Source organism: Protopterus annectens, chromosome 7.part1 (genome assembly GCF_019279795.1).
Source record: "Protopterus annectens isolate FY-2018-M chromosome 7.part1, PAN1.0, whole genome shotgun sequence".
Lineage (NCBI taxonomy): Eukaryota > Metazoa > Chordata > Ceratodontiformes > Protopteridae > Protopterus > Protopterus annectens.
In genome coordinates, this window is record NC_056740.1 from 102227960 (window position 1) to 102243014 (window position 15055).

Below are 15055 nucleotides of genomic sequence, written 5' to 3' on the forward strand. Positions count from 1 at the left end.
TAAATTTACTGGACTTTAAACTATACTACATTATTATCAATTGTAGCAGAATACTAAAAATAACAGAATATAACCCAACATCCAACACGTGGACTCCAATATGGTTAATAACATAATGCAACTATATTAAAACAGTAGATATTAATCCTAGAGCACTTCCTTTCCTAAGCAAAAACAGAAATATCAGCTTACAAGATCATTGACCCTCTAAAACATTTTATCGCCATCATACAAAATCTTTTTACTTCCCTTAATCTCTGGTCAGCAATGGAAATCCTACAACCTGTACATAAAAATCCAAACTTAAAAATTAATAACACAGTGATAAATCTCAATAACTTCCCTTTACTAAAAGATAAGAGAATCAGAGATCTCTACCTCCTACCATAACTGTTCAATTGCAGAGTTGAGGACTCAGCTTAACTTGCCAAAATCATACACAATCATCCTTAGAAAAATCAAAGAACTATGTTCCAGATACCTACAAAATACTAACCTAAACACTGTAGATATAGACAATTGTGTATCCCTGTGGAAAATTGTGTTATCCAGAGAAATAAATGATCTGTAACACATATAAAATGATAAATGAGATTAAATAGCAAAGCGACCTACTCTTCTCTAAATACTGGCTAAAAACAAACCCATCCATCACTGAGCAACAAATGAGCCATGCTATTGAATTAACCTCTAAAGCAATCCCCATAAAAAAGTTAACATGCACACAACTCATGATTAACAACAATGCTTACCTTACCTCTTCAGTACTTCATAAATTTAACACATCTAACTTACCAAACTGCCTTCACTGTAAGATGCAAAAGGCAGATTTAATCCTTGTTTTTGGAGTTGCAAATATGTGTACAAATTACAGAACTCCCTAAAAATCCAGCTACAAAAGATAGGCTATGAAAAAGCAAAACTAACATAGGAATTCACACTACTTCACATTCCCCCCATAAATATAACCAAAAGCCAAATAAACACACTTACAATACTTTTCTTATTAATGAAAATATACATAGCATCCAAATGGCTGGACTGTCTGACTATAAGAATGGAAGAATTCAAAAAGATGGCAATTAAACATTTGTTACCTGATAAATTGGTAATTGACAAAGGAATTAAAAGTTCAAGGAATTTAGAAATCTGTGAACAAGCCTTCAACATAATTCTAGCCTAGACAAACATAAAAGCACACTTTGACTCTCCAGATGGAATTTAGGGATATATAACTAACCCCACATTCAGTCAGAACTTGGTTGTTGTTGTGTCTTTCAGCTTTTCCCAGTTATTGGTCACCACAGGGGAACTCCGGTCTGCTAATGATTGGCAGTAGATTTTTACATGCTGAGTTGCCTGCCCTGACACACAACCTTTAACGAAGGTACGCCCATTCATGCATGTCTCCACACAGAAGACGCTCTAGCTGAGAATCGAACATGACAACTTCTTACTGTGAGGCGACAATGCTACCGCAGCACCACCACCGCAGTATAAAATTCTATAATAATGTAAGCATATTGTGGAAAGATTATAAGATGATTGAAAGGCACTTTTGTGCATTTTGTAAATAGTTTATGTTTTTTGTTTTCTGTTTGAAAGTGCAGTGTATACCAGTAATGTACAAATTAATATGTTTATCTTTTAAAAGGTTCTCTATATGATAAAAGAAAATAAAGATTTTTGGAAAAAATGTCTGCACAGTTCCAAAAAGTTGAGATACACCTATCAAATATAAAGAAATAATACAAAATAAGCAGTTTAGTAATGAAGCAAAGAAATTCTACTGGGAACTGTTAAGGAAAACAAAATGTGATACACCAATAAAAGTACATTCTGGAGGAATATATGTGATCTAATAATAGAAGTAATCAATACATTCTGGAGGAATATATATGATGATCCTGTTTAATGCAACAAGGAAGCTGAATGCACAAAAGATGTGAAAGAAAAAAAAACATACTTTTAGTATAAAGTATATGAACTGGAACCAAATAATTGCTACATATATAAAGTTAAGAAAGGCTCCTAAAATGAAAACTCCAGGTCCAGATGCTGGATCCATTTTCTGGATAAAGATATACATATATTTACATCATGGTTTATGTTTGAATAAAAACTACTTGTATCCACATCCTGAAATGAAATCAGCCTTAGAATACTTACTGATGTGTGAGATTCAGCATAGCTATATACATTATATTGAAATTACTATGAAGCATTGACAACCACTATACAACTGAACCACAACAAAAGGTAAACTACTAACCAGGTTTCAAGGATTCTTTGTTATTATTACTATCTTGCCTTCAGCTTAACCCAGTAAGCTGTGTACTTGTGGCTATGCTTACAATCTGATGTCAAGAAAACAATCCTGCAATATGACATCTCATTTGCTTTTTGTGGATGAAATAAAACCGCACAGTTTATTTGTGAAACAACTAAAATTACACCTGCAAGTTAATAAAACGTTTGCAAGTAAAAAGAAGATCATTTGATCTTATCAGTTGTGCAAAGGGTAAAATTTGCAGCAGGAAATTTTAAGCATCAAAATATCCTTTGAGAGCGATGAGAAAGAATTGGAACAAGATGGTGTATATGAATATATGGAAAGAGATAAATGGGCAGTGATCAAAAGAAACCTTAATGAGGAATATTCTGGAACATTGAACTAATACTGAAAACTACTTTGACATCTAGGAATAAAGTTTAAGTCATAAATCAGCTTGCAATCTCTGTTCTCACAGCTTTGGTATGATTGACTAACATTTGATCAGCTGGATAGGAAACCAAGAAAACAACTTCATGCATTATCAGATCATATACAAGGGAGAATGCTTGTAAAGATGATATAATCCCTCTTTCTGAAGGAGGTGTGGGTCTACTTTAAATTCATTGCATCTATAGAGCAACGATTGAGGGACTTTATACATATTTATTTACATTATCAGATCATAACATGATGCATGTTTAAAACCATGAAAAAAATAAGTTTAAGACCGCATCTTCGCTTAGGAGGTGAGAAGAAGTATTTTGAAGAAGAAGCAGGAAACAAACAAAAAGTGGATAAAAGTAAAATAAAAGGCAAGAAAGCAGATAGTAACAAAAAAGTGCAAATGAATATAAAACAAAGACTACGAGGAATACAACCAATAAAAAAAAGAGAAAGAAAGCTGTACGGCTCACAGTGATAGCAGAAAATAAAGAGAGCTGTGCTAATTATAAGCTCATGCATGAGTGTCTTAGGGGAGGTCAGTTCAAACCAGTTCTGAAATTGAAAGATGTGAAAGTAAAGACAAATGAAAGTTTTGTAGTACAGAACTAGAAACGCTTGCTCATCTTCCTGCAGGCTGCAAAACACTCATGGTTGAATGTTTATACACTGAGAGACATAACAATGTAACATGGCTGGTGTACTGAAGTCTATGTAAACATTATGACTTATAGGAATTTCCTTGTAGAGTGGTGCAAACCTTTCGAAATTGTAGAGTTTGTAAGTGAAGTGAACTGTAAGATACAAAATCTGGTAAAAAGGAAGCCAAGGTAGTTATGCTACATAAATATTCTGAAACCATGGAAAGAAATGAAATGTTCTGTATGAATCATTTTTGCAGAAGAAACTGATGTTTCCTTGGCATGTTGCAATGTCAGAATAAGGGTGATATCGTCAGTGTCTTCAAACAAGAAATGGACATCCTACTTTCTGGCTTGTTTTCTTATTACGTCTATGATATTGTAATCAAATTTAAAATTTTGAAATATTAAGATATTGATGAATTTGGCCTGGGTATACTAATTCTATTGTAATTTTGCTTGATGATGTAATGTTGATTTTACCAGGGTCAAATAGAGATGAATTAGGAGTTAACAAAATTAGTTTGGATTTCTTGCCACTTAGAAATAGATGAGATTGTGCTATCCATATTTCTATGGAGGGAATGATTTTTGAGAAATGGTTTTGTGTTCAGAGGTATTGTTGTCAGATCATACTAACATGGAGTTGTCTGCATACTGCACCATTTTGCCATATTTTGCAGCTGAGCACGTGCTGTTTATGTCAATACTGAGTAACAGTGAGCCTAATATTTAGCATTGTTGATTGCTAATAGTAATTACTAGACAAGAGGGAAAGTAATCTTTGCATTGGACACCTTGGGTTCTAAGGCAAAGACAGCTGTTATACCATCTTATTCTGGCATTGTTTAGACATATGTCTGTGAGCTGGTCAAGTAGCATGTTTTGTTGAAACAGTATCAAATACTTTGGATGAGACTAAAGAACAGTGAGGCTACTATTTCACTTTGGCTGTGCTTTTATTTTCAGTGTTGAGGAACAGTATTAGAGCAGCCTCAGTGCTCTAGAATGGCAGAAAAACATGTTATGTTGGCGAGATCAGATCAGTCAGATTGCTGCTGATTAGAAATGAGGATCTCTGTCATAGCTCTCAGCCTTCCATCTCCAAAATGAGGAACATTTTATCTTATAATGTGGCACAAAAAGGCAAAGTTTGGAACACTTGCAAACAACGTTAAAAAATCCTAACACTGAATGCGTGACAGATGCTTTCAAAGTGGAACTTTGAGGAACATGAACTTTTTAAGACCCCAAATGAGGAACATTCCTCATAGTAAGGTACACTTAAGAGGTGTGCTATGTATGCATTTTCCTTCAAGATTGGAGGTAGTATAGCATAGAACCTAAGGGCCGAAAGATCAAGTGAAGTGCCTCTCTTGAAGGTGAATGATGTGCACCTTACTAAAGTTAAAAACATAGGAATCCAGTGTAAATTAGTTAACAACAATGGATATAAACTATGTTATTCTTCCTTCAGCTATTTTGATATTCTGTTGCTATGTTGTCTGGTTGCTAATGTAGTGGCTTTTAATTTTAGGTGCAATCTTTTGGAAAATCTAGCAAGTGGGGGTGGGTTGTGGTCTAATTTCAGTTTCAAGGAGACTGTTCATAGTGAGTCAGATACTTGGGGGATTATTATTGTGGGTTTGTTGTAACTTTGTATATTACGATATTATATTTAAGCTGAACAGTGTTGGAGGCTTGTATTTGCCATTTTGAGCATTCTGTATCTCTAGTTCACATATGCAGCTTAGCTATGTTAAATAACCATGGAATTGGCATGCTGCAGCTGGTGAGTATGTTTAGTGAGGTTTCAATGAAGTAAACAAAAAGCTTCATTTAACGGGAGGATTTTTTAAGGGATGGTAGATCATTGAAGAAGTGAATTAAATATTTGTTTACTGAATTTAGTTACATTCCTGACCAATATGTATTGTGCATTTTTCAGTTTTGGTTTGGTACTATAGGATGTAGTACAATCGTGGTCAGTCAATACATGTGGCAATATCTATTCATCATTAATATGTATTTATTCACCTTTTGTTAACCATGGAATGCTAATAGACATGATTGTCATTTTCAGGGACAGCCCAGGAACACTGTTCTTAAATGACCTGGTTAGAGTCACAATGTAGGCAAAAAAAGTTAGTAGGAATCAATCCCTAAACCATGGTCTCAGGAAGCATCTCATAGCTTTATTCCTCTGTGGCAGACATACTTCAAGCTTTGCATTAATATGCAAGAGAAGATGTCTTCTGCGCTGGAAATATTGGTCTTGGGATTTGTACACGTATATTTTTATTTGTACACACACACACACACACACACACATATATATATATATATATATATATATATATATATATATATATATATATATATATATATATATATATATATGGTTCCCATTCAGAAGCCTGAAACATCATAAGCCTGAAAATCAAAATCCTGAAACCAAAAGCCTGAAAATTCAGAATCCTGAAAACTCAAAATCCTGAAAGCCCAAAATCCTGAAAGACCAAAATCCTGAAACTCAAAATCCTGAAAACACAAATAATGCTAATATGTCACTATAAAGACACTAATATCTACCAACTGACCCTGACCCTAACCCTAAGGTCCGTCACTATCGCACACTCACCTGACCCGCACCCTAACCCTAACTCACTTAAACCGCCCCGAACCCCAATATTTGTCACTATTGCATACATGCCTAACCTGCGCCCTAACCCTAACTCACTTAAACCGCCCCTAACCATAAAATAAAACCAACCGCACATTTACCTGACCCCAACGCATGACCTAACACCACAGGGCTAACAATAGCAAAGCCACAATGACATCAGTATGTCTATTTTGTGTTTTCAGGATTTTGAGTTTCAGGATTTTGGTCTTTCAGGATTTTGGGCTTTCAGGATTTTGAGTTTTCAGGATTCTGAATTTTCAGGCTTTTGGTTTCAGGATTTTGATTTTCAGGCTTATGATGTTTCAGGCTTCTGAATGGGAACCATATATATATACATATAAATATATAAAATGTGTGTGTGTGTGTGTGTGTGTGTGTATCTACATATATATTTATAAATGTATAGTACTTTTACACTTAGTCTTTTGTCAATGCATATCTTTGGAAGTTTATAAAAATGCCATGTTTTCAGAAGTTTGGTAATATATCTACTCAGAATCTTTTGGTAGGATCAGTTATTATTGTCCAGTTAAGGGTACTTTCTTTGTTGCAGAGTTTGCTGATTCTAATTGAGGTGTTCATATATATTTGGATATATTGCTCTAATCCTTCGTCTGACCATTGAGCACTCCCTTCCAGTTTCCCCACTGAGCCATTTGTTTCTTACAAATAAGAACTCAATTAATATTTTTTTTTCCTTGGGGTGAGAAGTGAATGCAATCATCATCAACAAACAGAATCAGACTTTTTGTTTTAAAACCTAATTCCTCAACATGCATGTTAGGCAACCTTCTCAGAGCTGAGAATACAATGGCATCACTGATGGCATGGCCCTTACTTTTGCAGTGTCCTGCCCTCCTTGAATCCCACACTCTTGCGTTTTCTTTGGTCTGCACTGAGGACAGTAACATAGGCCCAAGTACTCCAGCCATGCATCCTGCACCCTCCCTCTGAAGACAAGGCAGTCTGCTAAGTCAGAGCATTGCTTTCTGCCACCATGTAAATTTCAAAATGCCCTTGAGTAACTAATCAAACTAAGGTTACTTGGGACATCTTCTTGTCCCATTGATACTGATACAGTTGTTGATATGTTAAGCTAAATTGGTTAACGTTTGGTAGACAGGCTTTAAAGTATTCATTGGGGCTGGTAGACAGGCTTTAAAGTATACATTGGGGCAGTCTATGATTGTTGCTACTCAAGAGAGGATGTCTTCTGCTGTAGAAATAATTTTGTTTGGCTTTATTGGCCTGAATGCAGCCATAATGTCTTAAAAAGTAGAAAAGTCATAGACATTCAGATGCCATGTAACTACACATTGTTATGTCCTTAAGGGATCAGTTGCATATATCCCATTGACTTCCACCACAGGAGATTTAAGGTATTATACAGTGAAGACATTTGCTTGGCTGAGTCTTTCTTGCAATTTTTACTATATATATATATATATATATATATATATATATATATATATATATATACAGAGAGAGAGAGATGCACACAAACATACACACACATCCATAACCTTCTTTTTCTAATTTTTTCAAATGAGGTCAGGGTGATACATCAACAGTAACCACACACACACACACACACACACACACACACACACACACTTTCTATTTTATCAGTATTTATCTTTTGGAATATTATAAAAACAGATATCTATAGTTTGGTATTTTAATTGCTTTTTGAGAGTTCTGACTTATTTGAGCATGTAGCTGACACCCTACCTGTTCTTTTAGTTCTATAGTCTGATCAAATTAAGTAAAAGCCTGAAGATTATTTACTTATTTATTTTTTAAATTTGAAGTTTTAGCCAGACTTCCATGAGTCTCATGTGTCAGGAGAGTAGATAGATGTGTAGCTCAATCATTTTATTCTGAATACTATGAGCATTTAAATGGCATATTTTATGTGTGGTTTGATTTGTCCACTTATGAAAGAAACTATTCAATGGTGCTAGGCTGCTAGTTAATGGGTATCGATTAAGGTTGTTATCGATACTGTAAAGTAACTTATTGCAGAATTGTCTTGATAGGAGTTTGAGTCTGAATTTCTGTATTTTTAAGAGATTATTTGGATTGCAGGTGTTTTAGACGAACTAGGTACATGTAAGGCAGACTGTGCAAATGGGGATTTATTAAACAAGTACTATAAATTTGTTAGGATATGATCAAGTATTGTAGTAGTATCTATGGTATCATTATGGAGTGGTCTGGTATTTGCCAGTGCTGGGTAGCAGTAGGAACAGAAGGACTATCTGTATTAGGTATTGTTACGATAGTTTTAGAATACTGGTTTATAGGTACGTGTGATGGTTTTAGGCTTGGTCAGGATATTGTGACAAAGTAGAAGGGGTATGGTGGGAGACTTCTTAAGACATTGAGTCCATGTAAAAGTGAGGGGGAGGGATGGAAATATGAGAGAGCATGAGTATGGCTGTCCAAGAAATGGGGGTGATATAACTTAGAGCCTAACACCCGCCCTGCATGAAGTGACAATAATCAGTTGATTTTCATAGTTACACACTTTAAGTAAGGAGATGCCACTCCTCAGTTTGGAGGCATTAGCAGATGTATGGACTGTCACAGGAATGGCTGGGTATGTTATGGGAAAAAGGTTTACAGCAGTGCATTTAGTACTGTTTATAAATAAGTACAGCATGATGAAAATGGCTTCAGCGCGTTGCTATCTGCTAACAGCGGTAAGAGCCTCAGGTGGAAAAGCACCAAAAACATCTTAGCATCATGTTGAATATCCCTCAGTTCAAGGTATTATGCTGTTGAAATACAAGCAGGAGCAGCTTGTGCTATTGGACTGCAGGAGTGTAGCTCCCCCAGCTATAAGGAAAATAAAATGAAATTAGAGTAAAAAAGAAAACTGAAATAAAAAAGCAAAAGCAAGTCTCGGAACTCCACTCGTGTGTGTTTGTGGCATTCCTAGAACTCTTTTGAAACATGTACTGGACTCCTTTTGCAAGAATGACTTTGAAGCTGACTCAGGCAGATGTGTGTGAGGATTTGTGTGAAATGCCCCAGTTAAATATACCTGGTGGCTAGAGAGAACTCAGGAAATATACCTGGTGGCTAGACTCAAACTCTGTACCTAGGGAGTAGGTAGCAAGAGCTTGAATTCCCTACCCACCACCACTTGTGAAATTCTTTACCTCATATTTTTTTTTCTGTTCTGTTCCTCATAGAATCTGTGGTTTACTGGATTTTGAATTCACTAAATAATGACAGGCATTTGAATTTCAGACTTCATATTCTTCAGAAAGTACATGGTAACACAAAACCTTTTATTCTAGCAATTTTCTGTTTATAAGATCAATATTTGAAATTTGTCCTTGTTTTTGGGACTGTATACCCCCATTATTGGCTTTGTGCTAAGAGGCTGAGAGCTATGGTGAGAAGTGAATTCACTACATTATAACCATTTAAGTTTCAGTCTACAGGCCTTTCAAGAAACAGCTGATTTGGCATAGTGGTATGTTGCTCTGACTGTAGTGCACAGGGTCCTGAGCCCAAGACTTGGCAGTGAAATACATGGTGGTAACAGAGCATTTTATTCTAGCAACTTTCCAAGATTATAGAAGCAATGTTTAAAATGTGCCCCTGGTTTTTGAGCTTTTGCCCCCCCCCTCCAATAAATGTTGGCATTTTCCAGATTTCTTGCGCTTCAAAGTTGAGAGATACAGTTGAGTGTTGAGTGGATTTTACAAGGAGCTGAGAGCTTGAAGAGAAGTTTAGTGCTGCTTATACTGAGGCTGCTTGCATTGTTAATAGCACAACAGGTAGTGTACTTGCTTTTGATGCAGAAGGCTGTGGGTTCTATTCCCACAGTATATAGATGCATTGCTGATATTGTATTGTACTTTTAAAGGGGATGGATGCTGCAGTCCTGAGAATGTGCTCTTTGGTGGAGATAACTAGTAACAAACCTGTTATCAGTTTGCTATCCATTCCCTATTGCAGTATTACTAGCTTATCATTTTTTTAATGTAACATAGGCAATTTATTCCTCAAGGGCAACAGCCACTTTATTTGTAGATGAAATATAAAGTTGTTTGCTACCAGTATCCTCTTCATTAGTTATAGATCTCTTTACTGTGGAAGTATTTAGATAACTTTTACTTCTGCAGAGTTTTGTGCATATTTACTGATACTGGTGGATTGTAGAAGTTTGAGAAGACTTTTTATGATGAAAATGTTTTGAATTGGACAGTTTTGTCATTACTGGTGCATTCATTTGGTTTCATTGTTCACTGGAAAAATGTTCAAAACAAATTTAAAGTGGCCTCTAACAACTGTACTGTATTATGCAAGGAATATAATTTAATATAATCAGGAAGATGTATCAAAGAACACATGTATGTTTCATGTGCAAGGGGCCTATGATTTGAAAACAGCCCAAAGTTAATCTTTATCTGCCACTGGCCAGATGTATTTTCTTTGAATGTGTATTTCAATGCTATTTCAATGAATGTGAGTTTCAAGGGCAGAGAAGTTTTAATGCTAAGTCTATTTTCATTTTGAGATTACATTGCTTTGTTTAGCAGAAGTCTATTAGTGTTTGTGTTGTAAAATGTAAAATAAAACTTTTAAATGAAATCCAAATCATCATAAAAGTAAAGCAGTATGCACAGTGTTTATGATAAATAGGGTGAAATAGCCGTGTAATGGGATATTGGAATAGCTGCAGGGGGGAGGCCCCATTTGACCATGATTTTGTGAGGGGGGAAGGGGGTAAGGTCAGCAAACTCAGACAGCCCTGGATGAACTATATCTCTCAACTGTCCAGATTTTTGCTGAATGAATAGATTTTTGCTTCTTATTTTTGGTTTGTTTCTCATAAAATCTGTGGATTTCTGGCAAATCATTCAGGAATGAAGTCACTAAATAATGACAGACATTGAGTTTCAGACTTCATACCCTTCAGAAAAATGCATGCTAAAGCAAGACCTGTTATTCTGTCAACTGTCTAAGTTTATACAAGAGCAATTTTTAGTACTGTTTGTATGTTCCCTCAGTATAGTTTGCCTTGTCCAGATTTCCTGCGTTAAGAGGTTGAGAGGTATGTGCAAATAAATTTCTTTATAGAATTAGGTATACCCAAACTCTCAACTGTCCCTGATTTTGTCTCAAAATGTTGCACTCCCGCTAATAATCCCTCCGCAAAGTGGCAAATTTGGAAGAAAACGTGGAGGATTTACAATTAATAAATAATTGTAATGATCAGACTTGTATATTACTTTTAATTTCAGAAATGCATGTAGAGTCTCTTATTTTGTCAGCTGTTCAAGTTAACAGTACTAATATTAAAAAAAGTGTCCTTTCTTTGACAGGTTCCCAGCTGTATTATGTGGCTATTTTATATGTTTCCATTACATTTTTTGGTCCGTTTTTCATAAAATTGTGATTTTCTGGCAAATTAGTGTCAAATCATTAAAGACTGAAGTTAGAAAATAATGACAGACATTTGAGTTTCAGATTTCATACCCTTCAGAAAATTCATACCAATGCAAGACCTATTGTTCTATTATCTTTCTAAGTTTATAAGAGCAATATTTTAAAATTTTCCTTATTTTTGGGCCTTTGTCCCACTTCTGTTTATGGCTTTGTCCGGATTTCTTGCTTTGAGGCTGAGAGGTATGACAAATGTGTTAGGGCCATCACTGTCAGCCAGATAGATTTCAAAATGTGACATACTTGTTGCACCCTGCTCCCCCACATAGTGACTCTGGATGTGTCCAAGCAAGACAAGAAGCAGTTATGCAGTGTAAGTGTGCAGAGTATACCAATATCCAAGGTAGACACAAGTACTACAGTGGCTTTTCATCTGTCCTTGATTTTGCAGAATATTCTGGTTTTCTGTCATATTTTACACTGTTGATTTATATTTCTTCTTATTCATAAAATGCATATTTTTGCAATGCCTTTTGCTCTGTGTTTAAGTAGCAATGCTTTAATGACCATCAGGTAAGCTTGTCTGAGACTGTAAGATGCAAGTAAGCTTTAATAAGCATACTGTTAAAGAAATACAAACATTGAAAGCAGTTTTGTTGTTGCCATGTGGAGAATATTTACATAACTAGATAGCGTATAAGCCTTAGGTATTGAAATGCATATGACAGTATTTGTAATAAAGGACAGGAGACTTGCAGTCATCTTTGCAGGCTTTACCCATAAACTAAACAGAATGTCAATCTATCATGTGTGGTCCATAACCTGTGAAGTAATCCTTTAAGCAATTTATCTTCAGCTTGTTTCTTGTTTGCTGTTCATTTTTTCCTTTGATCGTGTTTACCCCATGAAACAAGTAGATATTTGTTGTCAGGCAGCAGGTTTTTTTGGACAGCATATTAAATTAAATTTGCAGTTTTTGTGGTTATTAGCATAGCCACAACCCCTTGCCACTGGCCACACCCATTCAGCTGTCTCCTGTAGCAACCTTTTGATTTGAAGTCACCAGCTACCAATGAATACAAGTGCAAGACAGCGATCATTAGAATGTATAGAAAAAAGTACTAGGAGTATGATAAAAAAAAAACACCACCTAATATCCAGTATACATATTCTTATGGGAGAAGGTTAAAGCAGTGTTTACATTTCTATATGAGAAGATATGATACATGCCCTAGCCCCTTCCCACTTGTACTGTTATAATGCTAAACACATGGTTTATAGGTAGAAAAACAAGCTTGTGAAAATGGGAAGGGGATCCCCACTCCAATTCCTCATCTCCTCTAATTATAATGCCTTATCTATACAGATAGGCCATTGTCAGAGGCTTAAAGTGTGGTAATTCATGTTTTAGCTAGTTAAGGATGATATAGAACTGTGCAATTCCGTTTTTCAGCTGTAAAAGGAATCCCAGTATGTGGCATAGAAGCTCTACTATCTGGCAATATCAGTTACCAGAAAGATGCTTTGAAGTACTCATCATCCCAAGGAAAGTAATATTAATAACACTTACCAAATAAACAACCTTATGAAGACCCTCTCATAACAGAAGGAGACAGCCAGCTGTGTGTTTATTTAATGTTCAGTCATTCATTCTCCATTTATCCATTTCTTCTACTTCAGAGTCACACGGAAGAAGAGTAGAAAGTCAATGACTAAATCCGTTGGTCCTTTTTTACCAGTGGGAAATGTCTGAGACATGCAGGTTTTTAATGAGAACTCTGAATTCACAGCCTGTGATGTAGCTATGTGTCCAGTGAATGGTGGTGTTTGTTTAACCATGCAGCTTAAGATTACATTGTAAACCATTATAGTTAACAGAATCAAACACCTTAGGTACGTCAACAAAGATAATACCATTTAGTTTATGTGAGTTCATAGATATGTAAAAAGTATTAGAGTTCAGTTCATGCATATCAACATATCTTTAAACTGCCTGGCTACTTCTTTCCCAAAAACTTTTAATACATACATCTCTAGCATCCAGTGAGTTTCCTCAAAACTATTGAATATGTATAACAATTTCTTGGCACATGCAGCTCACAATTTGTCTGTTACATATAGGTTCAAAACATATGTTCTTGAGTCTAGATGTTTCATGAGTAAACATACTATTAACTAAAATATAAGAAAATTATTTTTAGTAGAGGGCAAATCCTCCTACACCCCTTGCATGAGATTTGTCTTCCACATCTCCTTGTTTTGTTATTCTTGCTCTGAGACTGCTGCATATTAGATATTTACATTCATTTGCACATTAAAAAAATGCCTCCTTCTTTTTTTAGGTGGGATGCAATCAGATAAGAGAGTATTGTTGAGTGCCATGAGAATGCTCTTACATGATGTGAGCGGCATCATGTGATTAGCTGCTTTTTTGAGCAGCAAAGTTATGATAGATGCATTTTTATTGCACAGTGGCATGTCATCTTGGTTATTTGGTCATTTTATTTTATTTATTTTGACATTTGTTAACTGGGTATGTCCAATGGGTGAGGAGGCCATTTTCAACAGAGGCCCTGGTGGAAAAGTTCTGTACAGACAGCACATTACAATTATTACTAACAAGTAAATTGTAATAATTACTTAATATAATCAAGTTGTATAATAGTAGCAACAATGGAATAGAAGAGTACGTTGGATTACTTTGATAATGGCAGAACAGTTGCGTTTTCACAGCTCTGGAAAAGTACGTGGGTTTGGTTAGAAATTTAGAAATGCAATGATGATCTGAGAATGAAGCTGTTGCAGATTCTAAGGAAATTAAAATGTAATCCACTCAAGCTCTGTCTTCAATTTATAGAAATTTTTGTATGTCATTTATTAAACCCGATTGGCTGTTTTGTAAATTCTGCAGAAAACTCATATACTGCATGCTATATCATTTAATTGATAACTAATGTTCTGTGAGCCTACTGAACATTTTGCTGCCGTAAGTAGCTAGTTTCAATACTGAATCGTGCAGTGGCAGAGCTATCTTTTGTCCTTTAAGTGTAAGTGAGAAATTATGTTTTCTGGCCCTTCATATGAAAGAGCAAGAGAGTGTGATCACTTACTGAAAGAACATAGGATTCCCACTAGCTAGGCTTGGATTTTCTGAAAAGCTGGCTTTTGTTTATTTGTTTAGTTCACTGCCAAGTACATCTAGCTGTGTAATATTCCTTTTAAGCATAAAAATGTCTCTTGTACTTTTGTATGTTTTCTTTGTTTTGTTGGAAAAGAATCCAACTGAGCACTTCTAGACTTAGAGAAAGCATAAGACAGGTTGACATGGGCATAGTCTTAGAAGATGATACAATCTTAACTTCTATGACATTATTTATGTTACCACTTTTCTTTTCTAGGAAGATTTAAAAACAGACATTCACTAGAAACATTTTTGCTTTTCTTCTAGTTCAACCACACAGGACAGGGAAGCATTTGTAGTCAAGCAATAATGCTTGTCACTGATGGAGCTGTGGATACCTATGATGCAACATTTGCAAAGTTTAACTGGCCAGATCGAAAGGTATGTGACAGATTTTGAAGTGTTTTTTTAGTTGTCTGGAATAC

At 35.4% G+C, this 15055-nt stretch overlaps 1 protein-coding gene across 1 annotated transcript in view; it reads left to right on the top strand.

The window, feature by feature from the left end:
- The window catches only part of CACNA2D3 (calcium voltage-gated channel auxiliary subunit alpha2delta 3), a 2619084-nt gene that overhangs the window by 35921 nt on the left and 2568108 nt on the right, over window positions 1-15055 (top strand). The window contains exon 3 of the mRNA XM_044078472.1: window positions 14898-15011. Within this exon, the coding sequence (XP_043934407.1) occupies window positions 14898-15011 (114 nt within the window). The remainder of the gene's footprint in view (window positions 1-14897; window positions 15012-15055) is intronic.